The sequence below is a fragment of the Nicotiana tomentosiformis genome, chromosome 11, assembly GCF_000390325.3.
Source record: "Nicotiana tomentosiformis chromosome 11, ASM39032v3, whole genome shotgun sequence".
Classification (NCBI taxonomy): Eukaryota; Viridiplantae; Streptophyta; class Magnoliopsida; order Solanales; family Solanaceae; genus Nicotiana; species Nicotiana tomentosiformis.
In genome coordinates this window covers 93,038,062-93,063,018 of record NC_090822.1, presented here as the reverse complement: position 1 = coordinate 93,063,018, position 24,957 = coordinate 93,038,062, and the positions used below count along the sequence as shown (strand labels likewise).

At 33.6% G+C, this 24,957-nt stretch overlaps 1 protein-coding gene across 9 annotated transcripts; it reads left to right on the top strand.

Moving 5' to 3' along the window:
- The first annotated feature begins 3,770 nt into the window (after positions 1–3,770).
- On the top strand, positions 3,771–22,953 carry LOC104098593 (putative two-component response regulator ARR21). Of its 9 annotated transcripts, XM_070187903.1 has the most exons (10): positions 3,774–3,995; positions 5,066–5,198; positions 7,717–7,811; positions 16,150–16,277; positions 17,994–18,146; positions 18,258–18,674; positions 18,776–18,852; positions 20,452–21,354; positions 22,431–22,511; positions 22,609–22,953. In XM_070187903.1, the coding sequence occupies exons 3-10, from the start codon at positions 7,717–7,719 to the stop codon at positions 22,687–22,689; spliced, it is 1,935 nt and encodes a 644-aa protein (XP_070044004.1). In that variant the 5' UTR covers positions 3,774–3,995; positions 5,066–5,198; the 3' UTR covers positions 22,690–22,953. The 9 variants fall into 9 exon arrangements, with proteins under 9 accessions (XP_070044001.1, XP_070044000.1, XP_070044002.1 ...); XM_070187900.1 differs by lacking the exons at positions 22,431–22,511; positions 22,609–22,953 and adding an exon at positions 21,720–22,424 and having other exon boundaries at positions 3,771–3,995; positions 5,066–5,177; XM_070187899.1 differs by lacking the exons at positions 22,431–22,511; positions 22,609–22,953 and adding an exon at positions 21,720–22,424 and having other exon boundaries at positions 3,771–3,995.
- Positions 22,954–24,957: the final 2,004 nt, after the last annotated feature.

Here is a 24,957-nt window from a genome sequence, read left to right as displayed (position 1 = left end):
ATGGTGAAATATGATATGACACCGGAACGCAGCCATTTCGCTTGTCACCGGAAAGGATAACGTTCATAAAGGTGTGTGTTAAATGCTCTGCGCCCGATAGCATTTAATAGGAAATATTCTGCAACATTAAGAGCGGCGGTCCGTTAAAGAGAATTTGATATTTATGTTCACTGTTACATTTTCATCAATGACCCTCATAATTGACATTAAAGGAGGAAATGATCATTGTAAAGGGGACAAATTTTCTGGCTAAACTTATACTACATTCTATACAAAGCTTAATATAATCTTACTTTCTTACTTTTTGATCTCATCATTGTTGTGCCCGAAAATCCTTTTCCCGGAACTGTTGTCTATGTTGTTTCATCTATATTTCAAGGCTAAGTATTGTACATTTCTTCAATTAGTATATTATTTCATGATCAAATTAGTTTACTTGTCTAGAAACTACGTATAAATTCAACTGTACCGTTTGACGGGTAAATAAATACAGTCGAATTGAATACGATGAATTGAATACAATGTATAATATTGAATAATAAATATCGATGAATTGAATACAATATATACAGTCGAATTAAATAGAACGATATACACCTTATTTCTTGATTTTTTGTTATTTGAGTACAACTGAATTCAATATAGTGAAATTGAATACAATTCAATATTGCGCTTTCCGTTATTAAACAACTGTAATCCCTATTTTAAGACAGATTACCTCACTGTATTTATAAATACAGTCACGCGAATACATAAAATACATAATTAACCAGCTATAATCTCCATTTTTAGGCGGATTACATCACTGTATTTATATATATAGTCACGCGGATACATGAAATATAGCACAATAACAACAAAAATTTGTAGAATTGATTTTGTTGAGTTAAATTATGAGTGATACACACTAATTGATCATCTTTCCGTTATTAAACAACCGGACTCCCTACTTATTAGGCGAATTCCGCGATTGTATTGCGTTTGCGCGTGTACCCATATTAATAAGTAAATAAGTTTAAAAGTCACTTAGATATTATCATATAATTTGTTAGAGTTATAAATTAAAAATTAAAAAAAATTATAAGTTCCTAAAAATGATGAATGTCGACCCTATTTAGCTAGCTCAATAAAGGAAATAATCATGCCCCGCTAACGTCCGCAAATCCTTATTGTGATTTTGAGGAATTTTCTGGGAATATTTTATGAAAATTGTTGATATTTTATTGACTTAATACTGAAAATAAATAAGACAAAAATATCGTTATTGTTATTCTTTGAAGATTTGACAAATAAAACAAATTTAAAAAATTATTTTTTTAATATTTTAGAGATTCGAGAATGAAAAGTTTAGCTTATAGCTCTTAAAATTTGATACGTGATAATCTAAAGTCTAAAAATGAGTAATGTTTAGTTAATATTTTATAATAAATAATTATGAACTAAATATAGAGACCTATTATTTGCTGGAATAAATGCGAAAAAAGAAAAAATTAATTTATGACAACTCAAATAGAATACATCTTGTCATTTGTTATTTCATATTTATTGCTTCAAGTTTACATTTTACCAATTAGACTCTTAATACTATATTATAACTGGGTTTGCTTTATATTTTTTATTGGTCTTAATACTAATGTTCTTTCTATAAAAATAACTTTATGTACCCTAATTAAGAGTTTTTCAAATTTAGAAATTTATTTTTCATGAATTTATTTCACTCGCTCTGATAGATAAGAGACTTAATTATTTATTATCAATATTAACAAAAATAATGTATTTTTTATTGATTCAAATTCTTAAAGGTCATCTCATGATATAAATATCCAACTATAGTTATAATTTTATCCACTATGAATTATATGTTCAAAAGGTTTAAAAAAACTAATACGATCATATTTCACTTTTGAATCTTTGTATTTGCAGAATAATTAGTATTATTGACTCTTGCCAACTACCTTTATGTTCTCTCTTTCTACCTATCTCTTTATATCTTTTATATTTTTAAATATATAGTTACTTGTTGTGATTGGTAAATGTAGTTTTCAAAAATTATGTAAAAAAAATATTATTTGGCTGAAAAGTAGCCCAAATTTGATAGGCAGATGTATTATGGTTCATATATATAGTTCAAAGTTAATATGTAAAGAATTATAATTATATTACATTTTTTAAATAAATAAATAATTTATATTAGATAATTAATATATTAAATGATTTTAAAATCCTATATTAAGATCTTTTACATAGTTCAAATAAGGAAATAGATAAAACTTTAAGTAATTTTGAAAAGGGGATAACTTTCTTAAGTATATTAACCATTATTTTTATAAAATTAGCACATTACAGTTTGTTATATTTTTTTCTAAATAAATAAATAACTTATATTATATATTTAAAATAATAATTGATTTTTACTTCCTATTTAAAATTTCTTACATGTTTCAAAGTAATGATTAGACAAACAAACTTTAGTTGATTTGGAAAAAAGGATAACTTTTTAAAGTTTTTGCCATTATTCTACGTTTAAACTTTGCACCTTTTATACACCATACAAGTTTGGTTGGTATTATATTTTGTCGTCCTACATATGTTTACAACTTCCACAAATACTAAACATGGAAAGATAATATTACTCATTTAAAAACTTAAATATTAGGACTTCTTACCTACTCCAAATAAGGAAAAGTTTAATAAATAAATTTTTATTTGATTTAGAAGTCCTAAATATTAGAAAAATAATTAAAATTATAATTTTGTCCAATGTAAAATCTATTTTTAAAGGATAAAAAAGGCGAACGACATTTCACTAAAGGGCTTTGTGCTTTTAATATAGTATATAGATAGATAGATAGATAGATAGATAGATAGATAGATAGATATACATATAAATATTGGTATAAATATAGATAGATAGATAGATAGAAAACTAAAAGAATGTGTTCATGAAAAATAAAAGATCAGAATACTAATTGTTTTTTTTTTTACACTCTTCAATAGGAATATTAATGAATGTCTGAACTATTGTCTTATTCTTTTTTTCTTTTCTTATCAACCTACTAAAACCTTGACCTCTTTAATAGGGTTATTAAATGATGAATTTTCTACATACTGATGTTAAAGTCTTACTGATGGGCTCTAAAAATTTTCTACTTAATGATTTTTTTATTTCTTGAGGTCAAAATGTGCGTAGTTAAAATCCTACTAACTAATGTTCTTATTCTTTTTTTTTCTTTTTGAACCACAAACATTTTGACCTCTTTAATAGGATATTAATTAATGAGTTTCTTACTTATGATCTTATTTTTTTCCTTTTGTAACCTACGAAGTGTTCTGCCTCTTTGTAGAGTATTAGGGATACTAATAAAAAGAGTTTCCTACTTCTTGCCTTCTTCTTAATTACTTATTCCTTTTATTAAGGTAATTTTATTTTTCCAAAAAGTATTTTATTTGTATTTACCATTTTATCCAATATAAAGTACATTTGCGGGAGTAAAAAAGGCGAACGATATTTTGCTAAATGTCTTCGTGCTTTTAATATAATATAATATAAATATATATATATATATATTATAGGGTTTAATTATTATTTTTAAATTAAAGGATGACATCATCATATTTGCATAGGATTTTCATAATATAGGACTATAAGTGATTGATTTCAAAATATATAAGGTTTATTTGCATTGCGTAGTAGTATTATTGGGTGTTTAGTGTAAATAAATAAATAGCTCATTTTCTCTTCAACGTACCCGCTCCGAATCTGCTGAGGCCCAAAACGCCAAAACGGAGAATCAGTTTAAACTTTCAACAAACTCACCACCATACGACTGAATTTGTCATCCCCGCTCGAGCAGCAATATGGAAATTCAAACGCAATTGCTGGATTTGGCTTGGGCAATAATAATGCAACTTCTGTTCTCATCGAGAAGAGTTGGTACAGAAGATCACGGCGAACTAAATAGTGGAATTAGAATCCCTTGATTTGATCGTAATAAGTAAGTTAGTGCTATTATTGTTCATCAGCCGGGTTTCTGTTTTAACTGTTTAATTTGTAGAGTTGATTCCCTTTGGAAGTGAAGTGATCTAGGGAGGAGATATTGCTAGTAAACTTGTCTCCACATCAGTTATGTGGATTTTTTTAACGGGGTTTATAATGTCACTCATTGCAATAAGATTTTGGGTTTGATGCTTAGATTCTTTCGCACGGTATCAAATTCTAATTTTGATGAAGTTCATTTTCATAACCAGTCTTCTCTTTACCTATTCTATTGTTTTGCCCCACTCTACCAATTCTGTCCATTGTACTACTAACTCTGCCCCACTCTTCAACCTGTTGAGTTATTTCACTCCCTTTTCCTTAAAGATCCATCTTTTCTTTACGTATTGTAATGTTTTGGGTCCCTCTCTGCATCAATTCAGTCTATCGAGCATATTTCCGAATCTGTTAAGCATATTTCCTTTACTCCAACTATATTCTTCAACCTGTTGATTCATTTCATTTTTTGAGAAATAATAAGGAGTTATGACAGGCATGTGGAAGAAGCCATGAGCTGCGATGCTGAGATTCTATCATTTATGTAAACTATATATCTTTTTTTTGAGAAGGTAACATTATGTAAACTATATATCTTAATTTGTGGCAACGATCACATCCGCCAGACTGCCTCTTCGTTTGGCAGCATGTTAATCATTTTGCTGGCACTATAATCCCTACCAGTAGTGGTGGAGCCACATATAGGTAAAAATAATTTTTATATATCTTTACTATGTATTGAATCCCCTTAACTTATTTGTGTATTTACTTTTTAAAATTTTGGTGCCCTTAGTTAAAATCCTAGCTCCGCTACTGCCTACCATTTTCTCTTGATGTAGAGAGATTATTGTATTGACACCGCTGGCCATGTAATCCTAACCATTTTTTAGGCTTTTTCATTTTTTCTTCCAGTTGCTCCTTATTATGTCTGTTTGCTTCATGTTGTCCCACTCTTTCATGCTAATCTTCCCAAAATTGATGATGATTCTAAATACATTAACTCTGTCTAGTCTGTTGTTTCCATTGTGGCAGCTGGCATGAGGCACACATCTCATGATAATGATCTCAAGCATCCCTTATAAAGACATGTTCTCATTGCGGGGGATTGGGTTCGTTGGTGCTATTGATCGCAGCATAAACTTGGGTAAGTACTAACCATCTATAGGTGTGAATATATGAATAATGATAATCATGAATTCTCTCCTTTATATATATATATATATATGAGTGATGGATAGACCTTCTTGTCTTATATTTGAAGTAAGAAAAGTTAATTGATGATTTTGTATTCACTGTCTACATTATAGAGTGGATGGTCCTTTGGTTAACACGTTAAGCAGGAAAATTGATCTTTATTTACTTTTTAGTTTTAGCATTCTTATCCTTTTATTTTGATTGTCGTACTTTTCTTTGTGGACTGGATTTGCTTATGATTGTTCTCTGGTCGCTAGATGGTCTTGGGAATAGTTTCACAACCACCTTATCTATGTTCTTTTCTTGGTTCTTTCCTCGAGCCTTCTGTATTTTATTTTCAACTTGAACAGCACAACTGGTTTTATTTCTTTTGCGATTTTCTCTTCTTTATCTAATTGTTTGCTAATTTTGCTCGAACTCAATTTTCTTCTGTTTCAGCAAAATCTTACGTTCATCTAACTTATGTCCCTGACGAAGATAGTGTTAATCAAAGTCTGGAACTCCCTCATACTGCACCTCTTGCCAGAATCCCTCTTCTTAGGATTATCTGTCATTTCGATTCCACCCAAGTATTATTTTGTCGCCTTTGCCAAGTTGATCCCAATTCTTTCCTTAGCTGCATTAGCTTGTGTCTAATACTAAGTAGCTACATTAGGGGCCAAAGAAACTCCAGTTACATAGAGTCAATAACTAAGACAGAGCATATCATTGATAAAGATGCCAGGGAAGATTGGATAATAATACTCATACTGGAGCCACAGAGGTCTCAACTTCCGGAACAAAATCAGATAGCCACTACAAGATACATATCAAAGCAGAAATGGAGCCAAAATTTCACTAGGGGATTTATAATATAAAGAAGTAAACACACGAAGAAGCCAAGGGGATTCAACATATAGTATATATATACATAAAAAATTTGTTTGCCTCAAAAAAAAATCTACACTATGGGTGTCAATTCGCTGCTGCATCAAAGCATTCAATCTCCGCAATCTCATGAAACACGAGGAATAATCGATGTCATTATCCAAGTATGACAAAGACATACTCGCATCAAAATAAGTATCTCAACATTAACTTTAATTAGGATAAAAAGAAAAACATTAAGTAGGCTCTGACTAACACCACTATTTCTAATTGCACCAAAATTAAGGTTTCCTCCATTAGAACTTCACCATTAGAGTGAATCTACAATTCTACACCAAGTTCTCACAGTAATCTTTAGCTGTAAATTTGGATGCAAGATAGCTCATACATGTTTATTTGGTTACTGGAGAGATCTGAATTCTAAGATTTCCTGCTCCAGTTGGGTTCTTTCAAGGAGCAAATGTGAAGTTTGATTAGATGTTGGGCTGTGTCAGATTGTGATTGACTTGATTGTACGTTTGATAGTTGACCTGTGTGACCCTTAGCGATGGGCTGGTAGTCCTTCACACCCACCTTTGGCCGAGTAGTATCATTGTAGGTCAAGCAATGCTAATCATATGATAATGTATGCCCTGAGCGTTCACTCTTAAAGGAACTAGCTGATTTCCAAAGGTCTTTTCGACTGACCAAGAAGCTGTCAAGACATTAGAGATACATTGACTAGAAGTTGTTGAACAGTTAAAAAATTTAATGTTTTAATATTCAGTTTCTCGACGTAGAGGTCATTGCAATCCGTTAAAGATAGTTCACGAGTTTTTAAGGACAGTTCCTTCTCTTTCGGAAGGAATACGTCCATTGAAAATTCTCGACAAACGAGGGTTTTTATAGCGCTTCTATCGGTCGAATTAATTCTATATCTCAATGAACTGGCTGTAGAATGGCTATTTTCAGAATATAGTAATTTTTACGAAGTAGGGTCATCAAAAGCTCAACTTCTAATTGAGGAAAGTGCGTTTTCTGATTAGTGATTTTCGCTAGAGTTTTCGATGGATGGCCGTCGGATATTTTAAAATATCACCTGATCAGTTACCATTTTCTCCATTTAGTAAAGAAAATCTAACGACTGTTTCCCTCTTGTCCCCATCAACATCGCCACTCACCACTCGTCTCTTGTAGTCGGCAACTAGCTAGTAACTCTCCATTCCTCTGACTGTTGATTCATGTCTTTTTTCCATTTCGTCTTCTTTCTTGATCAGACATTTAAGAGAATAATGTTGATAACATGTTTGATATACTGATGCTTTGTCGATATTATAATTGGAGCATTCTTGTTCTAGTTTCAGTATTCTATAAGATTCAATGAGATGAGCTTTCTTTTACTGATAGACATATATATCAGATTGGATATCAACTTTTGAGTATAGAAAAGTTTAGTGTTTATCTCAGTAGAGTTGCATGGCTGAGGTGGGCTGATGAAATACAAATTCAATGTGGACTTGTCTATGAAATTCAAAGATGCAACACTGCAGTGATGTAATCTGATTCATTATAGCAGTAGAAGGATGCAAAACTGTAGTGATGAAAATTAGTTAATGTCTTTATTTGTCAATATTGCTTTTTAGATGGAGGGATTACTGGCTTTAGCTTGGAAGTTTGGTTTGCAATGTCTATTGCACTTTCAGAAGTCCAGGGGGAGCTCTGGGCGGAGACGACATACGTAAGTTTACAATTCAGTTAGAAACTTCATTTTCTAATTATTTATGATTTAGATATGTGTTGTTCGATGTGTTGTCAGGTTGTTTGATACGTTGTATATTGTGTCTTAAGGAGAAGAAGTATATATATTGAACTCTACCGAAATTTTGCGACGAACCTCGTTATTTTGATGTGTTATTGTATAATAAGGAAAACTAATGCACATTATAGGTGAAGTTATGCCCAATTATTGGATAACCTTTGCCGAAATTCCCAAAAGATATCTTACTCGTCTTCTAAGTTCTAACTTATTCCGAATATTTCGTTTGAAGATGAATCTAAATGGAGTTTGGAGCAGCTTAGGATAGGTTGCCGCTGTATATTAGATAGATTGTATTCAGTAGACATATATTTGATGTTTAATACATTATTTCAGCATTCCTTAATAGCAAATTGCCTATATTTTTGTGTTTCTAAGAGGCATTGAGCTTGCAGTATGTCCATTAATTTTAAAAATGCCCAATGAGGTAGTAAATTTCTCAGTTTTTCTATGGTCATACCATTATTTTCGAGGGGAAAACAGTCAAAAAGGGACTAAAATTACCAAAAACCCATATTTTTATCCGGCGAAACCATTGAAACATTAATCGTGGAGAATGTCACAGTTTTTGTCTGTTAAACCGTTGAAAAATTCCTTATTTGCAATCATCCGTATATTCCGACAGAAAACCCGCTGAAAGTTGAGCAAAAGTTTCTCATTGAAAATATTATTCCCTCCATTTAATTTTATATGAACTTGTTTGACTAGACACGGAAAGACTTTTAAAATTTGTGGTCTTACACATGCCATGACATTTGTGTGGTTATAAAAATTTTGGAACTTGTGGTCTTAAACTAAGTTGCTCGGACACGAGTGCGGGTGTACAACACGAGTGCGGATCTAGAGGTCGGATCCTTCGAGATGTAAATTCTAAGATTCGAGGATACGGATCCTAGTACGGATACGGGTGCAGGGATCCGACTAAATATAATTCAAAACAAATAAAAATGTAATAAATATCTCTAAATTATGAGAAATTTTGTGGAATACTTATGTATAGCTTGTAAAGTGTGGATTTCTTTTTTATTCTCATATTGTAGATAAGTAAAGGATTGATTTCCTAGATAAGATATGCTATCTTTTTCAAATTTACCTTAGTTTAGGTTCTAATTTCGGGAATCAAAATGTATCTTGTCACGAATTTTTTCATCTGTCACGGTCAAAGTACCCAAAATTGTTTAACCAAATCTGGTACAGATTCTATACCCACACCCATATTAGAGTCGTGTTAAAACGGGTGCAACACCTAAATTGCCGTGTCGGAGCAACTTAGGTCTTAAATATGTTATGACATTTATGTAGCCGTAAGATCATGTCTTTAAGGGTAAAATTAGATTTCAAATATAGAAAGAGGTCATTCTTTTTGGAACAGACTAAAAAGGAAAAGTGTCACGTAAGATAGAATAGAGGGAGTAAATGTTTTCGTGGTTCTTTGTTTTGTCCGACAAGTTGTCGAAAACTTACCAAATTGGCAAATCCTCTATGATTATTTTATGTTTTTGACAGACAATCCACTGAAAAATGATTGTTTTCTTGTCACGACCCAAAATCCCAACCTGTCGTGATAGCGCCTATCTCGATACTAGGCAAGCCAATAATCTCGATAAACCACAATTTCTATTAAGTTTGAAAATACAATAATTTAGTACAATACAAAATCCCATAAATACTGACACGAACACTCCCCAAAACCTGGTGACACTGAGTACATGAGCATCTAATATGGATACAAATCTGGAACATAAGGTCTATAATAGTCTAAGACCAAAATACAGTAAACAAGAAGATAGGGAAAGAGAGACAAGGTCTGCGAAACACGACAGCTACCTCTGAATCTCCTGAAAATCAATTGCGCGAAATGATCAACACCCGCTATGTCCGGAAACACCTGGATCTGCACACCAAGTGCAGGGTGTAGTATGAGTGCAACCAACTCAGCAAGTATCAATAACTAAGGAACTGAAGATAATGACGAGCTACACAGTTACAGTTCACTTTTAGTAATTCCAGCAAAGAATAGACATGCTTTCAAATCCGGCAGTTTAAGTCAAATCAATTTTTATACAGTTTAATTTCATGTAATCCGGATATAAAATTATTCAGAGATTTCACAACAATGACAGATAGTAATCAAGTGCAATAACAAATGCAAAGCAAGTACAGCCTCTCACGCAACAGTCACTCAACTCATCACTCGGCTCTCAGCCCTCAGTACTCACACTCAATGGGTATCCACGTTCACTAGGGGTGTACAGACTCCGGAGGGGCTCCTACAGCCCAAGCGCCATAATCTGCACGGACAACTCACGTGCTATAATATCCTTACCTCACCGACAGGCCCTCGGCCTTACTCAGTCCTCAACCTTTCTAGTCTCTCGGGCTCTCAGAAATCACAAAGATCAGCCCAAACAAAGATAACATAATGCATCGACAAATATCAAGAAAGGCTGAGCTATGATACGCAAGTAAAATCATGACTGAGCACAAGATAGAAATTAGCAATCAATTCAATATGTGCCCTTTGTGGGTCCCAACAGTACTATCACATAGCCTAAGCATGATTTCTAACATGATTTATAGTCAAATTTCTTCAACACATAGAGAGCATATAGCTAACAACAAATTATTCAACTTTACAGTTTCACGGGACGGACCAAGTCACAATTCCCTTAGTGCACACCCACACGTCCGTCACCTAGCATGTGCGTCACCTCCAAAATAATCACATGACACAAAATTCCGGGGTTTCATACCCTCAGGACCAGATTTAAAACTGTTATTTACCTCAGAGCGTGAAATTCTTTACTCTGCTATGCCTTTGCCTCGGAAATCGGCCTCCGAATGCCTCGAATCTAGTCACAAATAATTCGTTTCAGTCAATAAAATTCATTGGAATTAACTTCATAAGAAAATGCTAATTTTCCATAAAAATCCGAATTTTAGCTCAAAAATGCATGTGGGGCCCACGTCTCAGAACTCAACAAAAGTTACAAAATCCGAAAGTCCATTCAACCACGAGTCTAACCATACCAATTTTATCAAAATCCGACCACAACTCGACCCTCAAATCTTCAATTTAAACTAAGAGAGTTTTCAAACTTTTCCAACTTAATTCGCCAATTAAATGATAAAAACAACCATGGATTCGGGTAATTTAACCAATATTGAGTTAAAAACACTTACCCCGTTGTTTTCCTTGAAAAACTCCCGAAAATCGCCTCTTCCCGAGCTCAAATCCGTCAAAAACTAAAGTCTCATTTTCAGAACTTAAACTCTCTGTCCAGACCTCTCTTCTTCGCGAACGCGACAGGTCCCTCACGTTCGCGAAGCACAACTCGACTGCCCACAAATTTAACCCTTCGCGAACGCGAAGCTTTGCAAATCTTACCCTTCGCGAGCGCGAACGCGAAGCTTTACCGGCTTAGACCTCCGCGAACGCGAACGCCACCTTGCGAACGCGTAGAACAAGGACCTGGGGTCCCCAATAGCCTCACTCCTCTTCGCGAACGCGACACCTCTCACGCGTTCGCGATGCACACACAGACCATACCTTCGCGTCCGCGTCTGCGTCCTCCCCTTCGCGGACGCGAAGAACGAAACCTCACACTCAGAAAACACTCTTCGCGAACGCGAGGGCCCACTCGCGAACGCGAAAGAGAAAATCAGAAAAATGCAGCAGCAGATATCAGCAATCTCACCAAGGCCAAAAATGATCCGTTAACCATCCAAAACTTACTCGAGCCCCTCGGGACCTCAACCAAATATACCAACAAGTCCTAAAACATAATACAGACTTAGTTGAACCCTCAAATCACCTCAAACAACTCTAAAACCATGAATTACACCCCAATTCAAGTCTAATGAACTTTGAGATTTCTAATTTCTACAAACGACTCCGGAACCTACCAAATCACGTCCGATTTACCTCAAATTGTGCGCACAAGTCATAAATGACATAACGGAGGTACTCAAATTTTCAGAATCGGATTTCGACCCTGATATCAAAAAGTCAACCCCCCGGTCAAACTTCCCAAAAATTCAACTTTCGGCATTTCAAGCCTAATTCCACTACGGTCCTCCAAATAATATTTCGGACACGCTCCTAAGCCCAAAATCACCATACGGAGCTATTGGAATCATCAAAATTCAAATCCGATGTCGTTTACACATAGGTCCATATCCGGTCCACTTTTCTAACTTAAATTTTCACTTATGAGACTAAGTGTCTCATTTCACTCCGAATTCCTTCTGGACCCGAACCCACTAATCCGGTAAGTCATAAAACAACTATAAAGCATAAATTGAGCAGTAAATGGGGGAACGGGGTTATAATACTCAAAACGACCGGCCGGGTCGTTACATTTCTCTTGACACAATATATTGGACAAAATACAATATATTTGTATTCAATTCTTGAAAAATAATCCATTGGAAAATGATATCAATTTTTAAGTTTTCCGACAGGTGCACTGTCAAAGACTATTGCCAAACATCACATCCTTTTAACCTACTTTTCGTCGGGCAATTTCTCCTTTTACAATAAAAAAAGCCTTTGATAATTTTCAACCCTTGATCAAAAAATCTTTAGATAAGCATTATTTTGAAGGAAACTTTTTCTATGAAAAGCCGTCGTAAATTGACCGTTTCTTGTAGTGTGAGCCTTTAGAGTGTCCCTTTCTACACAATTGAGAATTGAGTGACTGACACAAAATATTACTCCTCCATCCCATTTTATGTGAACTAGTTTTTGAACACATGCGTTACACGTGATTCTATATCGTCAATTATTATAAATATCATATAAAAAACAATACATCTTTAATGATATACATGTTCCAAGACCATTTGTTTGAATTATTAGTTGCACGGAGATGTATAAAGTATTCTTTCATTGGAAATATATCTTAATTTTTAAAAAGTTGATGTGATCTACCATATCCCTTTTCACCAATTGCGTGTGTGCCTATATAACATTCTTCCATGCACCTTATCAATATGTTACTCTATGCAAATGGGCCAAAACATTTGCTCACCCATATTAACTATGCACTAATGCTAACAAAAAAATGACACAAGGCTATCTTAATATTTTCATTGCACAAACAGTTACCTCAATCTTTATTCAAGCAAAATAAATTATTCTAGGAAAAACAATAGTAAGTTGTGCTCCACATTTCATACATTGGATATTATATTGCGTTATCTTGATTTGGGGCTCTTCAAAGTATCTTAAGAAGGCATGAAAAAAATGAAGAGTGCACGTGTACTTAGAACAACTATTATTTCTATACCTTTATTCAGAGTATGTTGGAGTCAAGGTATTACTATAATTTTTAGGCCTACCAAAGATTATACCCTAAATATTTGTAGACTATAAAATAAAATAATACTTACTTCGAGTTTATTTTCCTCTTATTGACAACCTCACTCAATCATCTACTAATTTAGCATATTTTACTAAAGTAATAAATTTATGTAAGACATGTCAGAATGGTAACTCCCTTACTATTTGGACAAATAATGATTCTAGCATTCTTTTGTCAATATGAAGATTCTAGTATCATCTTCCTCTAATTTTTATTCTTTATTCCTAATTTTGGACTTAACAGTCACTCCACATTCGAGTGTAGTTGGATAAGGTCTAAATCCATTTACAATTTTACCTTGTGATACCTACAATACAAATTGCAAACATAAAAATTAAAAAGACAAAAAATTTAGTTGTCAACAATAAAGTCACACATGTTATCCTTCAAAGAAATTGAATGACTTATGCTTATGAAAGTTTTCATTGCCACTTCGAAGAAAATGAGCATAGTTACCTAAAAGATCAATATGTGATATTAATCATAGTTAAATAAAAGTCAATCAATTAAAATTCAACAAAATAGAAAAAGAAAGCCAAAAAGTAAATACATACACATTTACCCCCCTCACCCACCCTCACTCCCCCTCTTTATATTTTCTCACCTGAAGAATTGTATTACCATGGAATATAAGATGGAAGAAATATGTATTGATCCACCAGATTTGCTTTTCAGAAAAGTGAAGTAGTTGACAAATTAAGATACATTTAAAAAGGCTTTTAAAGAAAAGAAAAAAGATAGAATAGCTTACACAATAAAATTGTAGCATCAGACCTCAAGCATCAAAAAGAGGATGGGAGCAAAATTGTGTCCTGCACAGACTAATCCATATAATCCACGGCTTTTTCTCTTCTTTTCTTCCCTAACTTCCATCCCTTCGTTCCGATTATATTTATGTTTGTATTAGCTTTAGTAGATTGAACGTGTTCTTTTATTGAGTTATTCAATGCAAATAACTCTTCATATTATTCTTCAGATTTTTTATAGCAACAAAGAGATTGTTGTTAAATTTAGAGGATAATTTGGTCATGTAACTTTTGAAGGATATTTTAGTAAAACAACTTCACCTAAAAGTCTTCATACTTATAATATAGTATGATGTGTTTAACTAGGCTCAGTTGCTCACAATATAAGAAATTAAAGAAGACTTGACATCTAAGCCAATTATACACAAAGTACCAGACTTATCCTTTTAAGTAAATGGTGGTGAGAGTTTCACTCTGTTCATTTTCTCTTTCCTTGTAAAAAAAAATAAACTTTTATATTAAATGGGTCAGAACAAGTCATGCCGTTAAGATAATTTTCATCAAAAATAAAAAAATCATCAAAAGTCATGCCGTTAAGATAAATAGGGATGCTAACATTATATAGGTTCCAAAAGGAGAAGTGTGTCGTTCTGAAAAGGAAAGTGTGTCAGATAAAATGAAAGTAGTTACAATTTCAAGGCTGTTAGTGTTTCAGCTGACCACATTATTTGGATCCTCCCTTTCATCAGTCGACTCTTGGAAAGAAAGAAGGACGGAGTTTCGCATATTTTGTTTCCTCTCTTCTTCTACTTCATGCTTCTCAACAGTTAGCAGATGCACCCCCGCACCAAAAGCTTTTAAAAAAAATATAAATGAGATAATATAGTTTAAGTATTAAAATTCTTATTGACGAATGTTAAATTTACTTCAATTTTTACTTATAAATTTTTTTGTAATCAGGTGTTATTTATTATGTAGCGACTAATGATGACTATCTAATTCTTTATACAATAGTAAATTGTGTAAAAAGGATTCAATAATATTACCTTAATTATCAAATGAATGTGTAAAAATGATATAGTTAGTGGTATTCTAATGAATAAGTGTAAAATATAATACTCCTAATTGAAATGTTATATGTTTAACATATTGATTAAATTTTCTCAAAGTTATTTTTACTTAAACTGATTTCTGTAGAGTCTACAGTCATTTACTTACACGAGGTGTGACTCTTTTTCTTGGGTCAAGCATGTGGAACTTCTGATTTCTGACTAGTCATTTGCTTAAATGAGGCCCGACTCTATTTCGTGGGCCAAACACATGAAAATTCTTTTTGATAATAAATGATAGTGAGATTTGAACTCTGGACCTTTGCCTGCTATAATGCTATGTTTAATAGTGTTACCATCTCATTTGAATGCTTAAATTGTCAGAGAGAGCACACCTCTAATTACTTTATTATAGAGGAATGCTGTGAAAGAAAAAAATACACTAATGAAATTCAAATAAGGTCACATACTGTACTTTGAGGACATTTTACTTAAATTAAAACCATTATCAACTCGCCAACCATCAAATTAAAGCCTTATCAAGCAAGTGTGAATAAATTGGAAACCATTATGAACTTGCAAATCATCAATTTAAAGCCTTATCAAGAAAGTGGGTATAAATTTGAATACCTAGCCAGCCAAGTCTTTCATGGTGAAGTCATAGCTTTTACAAGCCTGTTAAGGAAAGCAGTTTAATAGAAACTAAAACTGAAAGAGAAAGAAGATGAATGCGTGTCAATTATAATAGGTAGTGGAGTAGCTCTGGTGAAAAGTATAGTAACAGAATTACTAAAAAGAATCTTAATATGCTAATGTAATGAGTGCTCTATTCTAATATGCCAAGAAAAAATTAGAAATTTAACAGAACCTTTAATAAATATATATTTATGCCAATTTTTCCTGCTAATGTGTTCACACTTGATTGTACAAGTGGAAAGAGGAACATTTTTTTTTCTCTTTTTGGTCCGAGGGCGAATATCTATAAATCTGTCCCTTTTCACTCTGAATAAAACCATCTACAACACCTGCGGTGGTTGTCATTATTCAATTTGACCAAATACTTCTTCATTTGCTTTAGTTAGTACAATCTTTGCCACAGAGTCAGCCTTTGCCAATCAATGGAAGTTGAGACACTCATAAACAAGTCAATCAGCATTTTGGTTGTGGATGATGATGTCGTTTGTCTTTCCATTGTTGCTATGATACTCAAGAAATGTAAATACCAAGGTATGTGCCAATTCTTTTTTGCTATGTCGTTGTCTTGTTTTTTCTTCCCCTTATTTGGGATGGTGTCTTGCATGCATGAATTGCTTTTCATGCTACAATTTCTTTATGTTAGATAGCCTTAACGGAAATCGATGTATCCTAGATTTGAAAGTGGTAAGCGTTAGATCTTTAAGTAACATGATGTGTGAATTCAAGTTACTTACCAGATGTACCAAAGTTATTCGTACTTCCTATTTAGGAACAGAAATGGAACGATTAATTTAAGGTGCCACTTCATTAGCTCTTCTTTGGATTCGATGTGAGTATGACTTGCTGAAGAATGAAAGGGAATCCCAGCCAGTGCTTTAAGAGGCGTTTTTGGGGTGAATCCCGGGGCGAGCCCCGGGGAGGCATAGTAAAAATTCAGGGGGGAGGGGAGTATTGCGAGGCATAAGCCTCATTGTTCTGGGTGTATGCTTGGGCGTTGGGTGAGTTTTTGTTTTGGGGCATAAGCCCAAAATATCTTTTTAAATTAAAATTAAAATTACAAGTCCTTAATTTAATACCAATAAACACAAAAATCAACTTGTTATTACATTCTAAAAAGTTAAAAAACTTAAAAGTCAATTTTTATTTATTTATTGTTAGCCCTAATTTTTATTCTTTCTCTTCGTCCTCTACCGGGTAAAGGAAAAAAATGATCAATTTGCAAACTTAAAAACAAAAATGCATCATCCTTCATGATTTGTGGTTCAACACTTCTAATTGTAGGTTCCGTCTTTGCTTTTCTTTCTTTTCAAGTTATTTTGCTTTTACAAGTTAGTTTATAAATTTCTACTCAATTTCTTTGCCAAAGTTTGATTAGCTTTTTTGATGAAGCAGTTTTGATTAGTTTTTTAGTCAATTGCTGATTCAAATTAGCATTTTAAGATGAAGTAGTTCTATATACATTTCATTTATTTTATATTTTCTTGAAATTTCTATAATTTTTATGTAATTTTACTTTATTGTAATATTTATTTTTATAAAAAAATAAAAATTAAAGATCCATGGGGCTTACGCCTAGCGCCTCGAGGCTTATGCCTCGCCCTAATACGTAAAACGCCTTGCCTCGCGCCTCGAGGCTTTCAGTCTTTTCTATTATAAGGCAAACACATAGAGGAGTCTCTCAATAGATTGGTTGAGAGGTTCTTTACCAAGCATCCAATGCTAATGACAGTACCAGCAAACTAACATTCTTTTGTATTTTTCAAGCTCCACATATTCTTGTATAGTCAAAGGGCCAAAAGATTTTGGTTATTTCAGATCATCAACATAGGCTTTCTCACCCTTCTCAAACTCCCCCCCACTTAAAAGAATAAAGTTCTATTTAATTCATGATATTGTGAGAATAGTCAAGACACAATTTCTTTTTTCTTTTCCAGTTATAGTAAGAAATTTTAATTAGATTCACAAGAAAAAGAAAAAAGGAATCTAATGAATCTGATAACGATATTTAAGCACATCTGTATTTATGGAATCATCTTTATTTACGATAACCACAATAATAGATCTAACATCAGCATATGCATGGAAAATGTTGGTCCTTTGCTTTTGCTATTAATCTTGATGTCAGAACTTATAGGCGACTTAATGTAGGATATTGTTATTTGGATTTTAAAATGTTTCTATATGGAGCAGGTGTCATTTCTCCTTCATAATGCATCTAATCAATAAACTATTTTGGTTTTACTCCAGTTGTGACTGTCAAACATCCAATGGATGCTTTGTCTATACTTCGGATCAAAGGCGGCTCTTTTGATCTCGTTGTCGTCGATGTGCACATGCCTGATATGAATGGCTTTGAACTTCAACAAGTGATAACCAACGAATTTGAGCTACCTGTTGTTTGTAAGTCTGGTTCTTCTTTATTCAATTTTATTTTGCATGAAATGTTCAGTATTGTATTCCCTGATCGTTAAAAAAAAGGCTTATGATCTAAGCTTACATATTGAATGTCAGTGATGTCAGCTGATGACAAAGAAGGTACGATCCTGAAAGGACTAGACGGTGGGGCTGCATTTTTCCTTGTTAAGCCTATATCAGTAGATGATCTAAGAGATCTATGGCAGTACGCACTGTTGCAGAAGAAGAAAGGTAAAAGAGTTGTTCTTGAGGAAATCGATTGTTTGGAGAAAAGTTCCAATTGCAATAAGAAAAGCCTTCATGAAGTCAGGGAGTCTGTATCATCTATCAATGAAAATTGCTATCAACATATCAAGAAGGAAAAATCTAAGAGGAAATCTGCAAGAACACAGAGGAATGCTGATAAAGATAACAGTGGTAATTCTGCTGCACCATTTAAAAAGGCTAAGGTTGTGTGGACAAATTCACTACACAACAAGTTCTTGGAAGCCATCAGAGACATTGGATTTGACAGTAAGTTACATATTCACATTATTAAAAAGAATTCCTCCGAGGTGTCAAACTTAAAGGAACATTAAATTGTTAATATTTTGCTACCTGAATTTTTCATGCAGAAGCTGTGCCAAAAAAGATTCTTGATCAAATGAAAGTCCCTGGATTAACTAGAGAAAATGTCGCCAGCCATTTGCAGGTTTACTTCTAAATACATATGTTTAATATAATTGGTATCATGGCTTTCACATATTAAATAGGTGAAGTGATGTTTGATTTCTGAATTACTTGCTTTGAACTAGTCCATGTAGGTGAAGTAATGTTTGATTTCTGTATTACTTGGTTTGAACTAGTGCATAATTTCATAAAATAGGAGAACACAGATTTCCTTGTTTGTTTTACTTCAATTATTAAGATATTCTTGACTATCTATATGGATATCAACCGTCCATTAGCTTTTATCATTAGAACCTCACTTTGTTTGATTCTTATATTATGACAATGTAACACCCTTTTACTCGAGTCATACCCACCGCTTCTTATTACGGTACATTACATTTTTTTTTCAGTTACCATCAATTAATTTTTAAGTTGGAAAACTTTTTACAGTATATTACCTCTTATCATTTGTAAAGTTCACTCTCAATAGTGATTATTAGTCTCTGTTGCTCGTATGAAGAGATGAATGTCATTAATGTTATAATACAATACGAACTCTTATGAATAAAAAGATGATAAACATTAAAAATATGAAAACAAGATTAGGTCACCACCCGAAACTAACTTGATGGTGAACAGATTTTCATTCAAAGAGAGAAACTCGGCCTCTTATTTTGTTAGTATATCTTCTTCGCGTTCTTGGGTTATCTCTGTCTATAGTAATGTGAATATGATGAGGATATGCAGTCGATAGTAAAAGAAGAGCTCTTTCATGATTTAGGGAGAATTGACAAGAGAATAAAGGAAGGAGCTTAAATTCTATGAACTGGCGGTATAAAAATATTTACACAATCGGGTCACTTGTAAGATAATTACAACAAGATCTTATGATAATTATCAATTGGTGATCTGCTAATTATGGTTACTTGCTATCACAGCTTAAACTACACTGATAACGTAAAAAATGTTTTACATTGTCCACGTATATCTCAAATGCTAGAATATAGTAAATTGTTGATTGCTTGAACTCTTCTAAGATATGTGAAGAAACTTCAGAAAGTTCCTTGTATATGAGTTCAATAAGGATATAAAATTAAAATCATTAGAAATTATGCCAAGCATGTAAAAGATTTCTACAGAATCAATAATGAAAATCAAATCTAAAGATATGAATTCAAGTTTTATATACTAATGACCTAATAAAAAAAGAAGAAGCTATATATACTAATGATGCGAAAAATTCTTATATTAGTGGTTACTTTCTGTTGCTATTGGTCTACTTTTTGCTTGGGGTTGTAGCGCGTTATATATTTTCTTTTACAGGTCACTTGTTCACCCTTTTTTATATATAGTAATTACCTCTAGTTGACTTTAAGTAACCTTTTATCTAAAGTCTTTTATACGATATATCAGTGTACTTAACATATCATGTTGCAGTGGATTTAATCTAGCTACTAAGTTTGCATACTATGGGGAAAAAGTAATTTTAATAATTAGCTTACTTTAGGAACTTGGTTTGCTGATGACAGAATTGTGACTTTAAATTAACATTCCTAAAACTTAGGTAGCCTTTTTAATTTGTTCGGTCCTAATTATCAATTCTTCTATTCATTCCAAGCAAGTTGTGCTAATTTTGCAGAAATATCGTATTTTCTTGGAACGAGTCTCTGATGCATGCTGTAGAATACAAGCTGCTGACACAGGCTTAGGAATGCTCAGTCAGGAAAAATTTGGACGGCAGAAACAGTTCTCTGAAAACACCACTAACCCCCGGTCATTGATTCACACTGCAAACAATGGCAGTTCGTCTTTCAGAACCCAGCAAACAAGACAAACTATACCGTCAGGATATGAACAAGCACAGTTGTTTCTCCATGAAGATAATTTGGGTAATATAACACATAGCAATGAGAATCCACTGTATAAGGCTAATCAGTTGCCTAGCACAATGAAAGCAAAAAACTATCAAACGGGATCATCGGCTTATGAAGATATTTCATCTCAGCTCATGAATGGTACTACGTCAACTCAAGTTCGTAGAATGCTTTCTGGAAATCCTGCCAATAGGTTATCTGCTAGGAACTTACTAGCATTAGGGACCAATGGTATCACAATGCACGCTACCCTTAACGGAAATTTGAACTTTCTTCGTGATGGCTTTGCTGATGACCAATGTGGTACCAATTTCACCCAAAATAACGATGCTGATGAGGCATCTACTCTTTTTGCTGGTCACATGAACTTCATTGGTAAAAGTCAACATGACTCTGAACAATGTTTGGCTCAAGAGGCATCTTCTTCAGATGGATTTGATGGAGAAAAGCAATGCTCCGCCATATTGTCTGATCATATTGATGAAGAAACTTATATGCAACTGCCATCATTTGTTAACGGTGTTTGCAGGGGGCAAGAAGTCGATGCTATGCTCGATCCAGTTTGTAACTTCTCTGAGTTTCACAACACTAATGCTACGCAGCAATCACGAGGCATTGGTGATCTTAGTGTTTCTTTCGTGAATCAAGGGAACGTTCAACCTCATCAGGTATACATTTCTTGAGCATTTTTCTTTATTCCTCGCCAATATGCAATCAAAACAAATTAAACATTATACTCTTCCATATTCTCTAATAATTCATGTTTTTCAGGGTTGAACTTGATCTTTTCTCGATCTGAAAATAATTATGGAACGATTAAAAAAATAATATTTTGGATATGTAGATATTATGTTATAAAGTTAATACAAGTTGAGCCTTTCAGAGTTTAATATGCTCGACTCTCGAGGAATGAAAAGGTGACAGACAATTTAGAGCAAAGAAAGAAAGAACAGAAGTTTAATTACCTATAAATGATCAAAATAGATGAAACTTGCCTATAAATGAAAAAGAAACTTGCCTTGAATGTATGTAGCACATTAATGAAGATGGAATGATTTTCAACTTCAATGATGGTAGCAATCAGGGGAGGATTATTTGCAATGGTTTGGCCAAATACCATTCAAGGCAAGTTTCTTTTTCATCACCTATAAATGAAAAAGAGCGCTGGAATGTATTGGTTTGTTCATCCAAAGTTCTCTCTTGCACATACATTACCAAGTAATATCATATTTTGTTGTTCATTGAAACTCACTAAAGTTTGTAATCAATTTGTTCTTTTAAAGAGAGCGATAAATTGTGCCGAACCAAATTATAATAAAAAAATAATTTAAGATTGTTATGCAGTTTTCCATCTATCAAAATGTCTTTAAATTATTTCTAATCCCATCCTTTGTACCATCCAACTTAATGTATTTAACATCCTAATATGTTTTAAGCAAACATCGACTTTAGCCTATCTAGATAAAGAGTTTTACCATCTCTATCTGTTTTTGCTTCCCCGAATTAAGGGATGGAGATATGATTCAAGGTTTTGATAAGTGGGTTGCAGAAGCCTTTGGGAATTGGAGAAGATTAAATTTCAGTTTGATTTGGTTGCATGCATTCTTTAGAGAATTGGGTAAAAAGTTGAATGTGTTGAAAAATAATGCAAGAGTAAAAGTTAATGTTATTTAGGGAACATATACTCGTTATTCATAATACATTATTACTCTCTGTTATATTCTTTTTCTTGAAATGGTTGTAGCAAAAAGACCACATAGGTCATACCGAACCTGCGGAGGATGGCATGTCTCAGCTTCATAATGTCTTCTCATATCCTACTGAGGTGTGAATTCTTTGGTTTTAGTTAAATTCGTTTTGAACGGTGAATTATTAGATGTCGAAAGTACACTAACAAGTACTTTGTCGTTACATTTTTTCAGCAATGTAAAGATGAAGGGTTTTTGGAGCTGATACTTGCTTCAAGCCCTTATGAAGATGATCAAAACCCAGACGGACTTTAAAGCCATTGCTGATGAAGATATTGCTAGTATGTCATAAACGCTTTTACTGAATAGTCAATACTAGCTGTATGAGCAAAAAAATATTTAGTCCCAGAATATATTTTGAAAAACAGTTTTATAGCAACAATAATTGTAGGTGCTAGTCTGCTAGAGACAATTTTAATTTATTGCAGCGAGCGGATTATTTTGTTACAACATGTTGCAGGGAAATCATGGCAATATGTTAATTTTAATATTTGCAAACAAACAGAAGATTCGCCGCAATAGTGTATTCTAACTTATTGGAAACCTTATTCGTCACAAATGTGAATTTGAGCAACATACTTTTTGTTGCTAATTAGTATTTATGTATGTCACCGATGCCCCGGTTAGGAGATGTAAGAGGTTGACCATAGCGGGTCAGAGGAGGGGTAGAGGGAGGCCTAGGAAGTACTGGGGAGAGGTAATTAGGTAGGACATGACACTAATTCAGCGTACCAATGATATGACCCTCGATAAGAAGATGTGGAGGTCGAGAATTTGGGTTGTGGGTTGACAGGTAGTCGAGAGTTTCTCCTAGTCTCACCAGCAGTATTAGTACTAGTCTTATATTTTACTATTCCTACTTCCTTGTTATTACATAGCGTGTCATTCTTACCGGTAGTACTGGCACTGTTCTTGTATTTTCGTATTCGTAGATCCTTGTTATTACATTCTGTGCCATTTGCTTCCGTCGTCCTATTACCTTGTTGATGCTATTGTTTGTTTATTGCTTCCTTTTCTATTCTTGAGCTGAGGGTCTACCGGAAACAACTTCTCTACCTTCATAAGGTAGGGGTAAGGTCTGCATACACACTACCCTCCTCGAATCCCACTTGTAGGATTTCACAGGGTTTGTTGTTGTTGTTAGTATTTATGTATGTCGTGAAGATTGCATTTTGTATCAATAGAGTCGAAATTGATTTCCATAAAAGTTTTCATTTGCATTTACATTGGTTTGTTTTGTCCGATAAATCAGGATTTGTTGCTACAAAATATTGTCTATCAAAAAAAGGATAATCTTTAGCAACTGCTGGTACACGAAATACTTTCATGTTGTTAACCAAGAGTGTCCATATGAATATCTGATGATCAGGTTGCGACTCAACATCAGTTGTAGAAGTGCTTTGTATTTTGGTTGAACCTTAAACTTGAAAAAGTAGTTCGCCGGCAGTGATTGTGTCTTGAAATGATCTTATCATTTTGATTTTTGAACTTATGAACGCCCTAATCTTAGTAAACGAAGTCTTGCCTCACAATGATAGCTCCCAGCAAAATTTCGGCTATGATTAAACTTGTCTTATGCCTAGTTATGTGTTAAATAAATGAGATTATATATGGATGAGTGTATAATATACAATGTTGAAATTGTGGATATGAGTGTAGGATATGGTTTGGGGTTGAGCTGGAAGTGGTATTGTAGCATAAGAGGAGCTAGGTAGGCCGGACCCTATTCGCATTGTGAGGGTAACGCATGTGGCATGATTTTTGCCAAGATTTCCAAGAGGAGGCAGGACAATTGGACTAAAGAGCAAGGTTATAGTGTGAACCTAGTCTAAAGGTTTAGACAGTTCACTTTATAGTCTCGCGTAGTAGTGTAAAGGTGATTTTTGGTCCAGGGTTAGCTCACGTTACAACATGAATAGCGCGAGCCACGACATTTTGGCAAAGCTGGCTAAGAAATGAGGCAGTGCAGTAAAGGCATGTTTTGGCCGAAGAAATTTTCTTCCTCACAGTGCTCACGCTAAAGCGAGAGTGGTCTGAGGCCTCAGGTCTATAAATAGTGAGATGTCGGGATTTTCAGTCCTAAAACGAAAGAGAGGGAGAGCTAATTTGAATCTGCTACACGATCCAACCACTAAGGTCCAAATGAGTATATCTATGAAGATTTGAGGTATTTATAACCCATATATATATATATATATATATATATATATATATATATATATTTATTTATTTATTTATTTATATATATAAGGCAGAATACATAAGTAGGCCCTTAAACTTGGCCCTTTTTGTCACTTGGACAACTAAACATAGAGTTGTTCCTATCAGGCACTCCAACTAAATCCATATGTGCCAATTAAACACTATACAGATTGTCCGTGAAAAACTTTTAAAAAAATTAAGTGTGTGTATTACAGTTGCCTCTTAACACCCTAAATTTAACAACAAATTGTTCGACATAATTAAAACATTTCAGTTAATAAATTTAACTCCCAAAACAAATTAAAACTCATTTCATAAAAT

Bases quoted from the DNA above. Each gene is read 5' to 3' on its own strand.
- LOC104098593 (XM_070187900.1), top strand. From the start codon at position 7,717: ATGGAGGGATTACTGGCTTTAGCTTGGAAGTTTGGTTTGCAATGTCTA. The intron at 7,812-16,149 runs GTAAGTTTACAA...TCTTTGCCACAG, and splicing joins TCTGGGCGGAGACGACATAC to AGTCAGCCTTTGCCAATCAA. The intron at 16,278-17,993 runs GTATGTGCCAAT...GTTTTACTCCAG, and splicing joins CAAGAAATGTAAATACCAAG to TTGTGACTGTCAAACATCCA.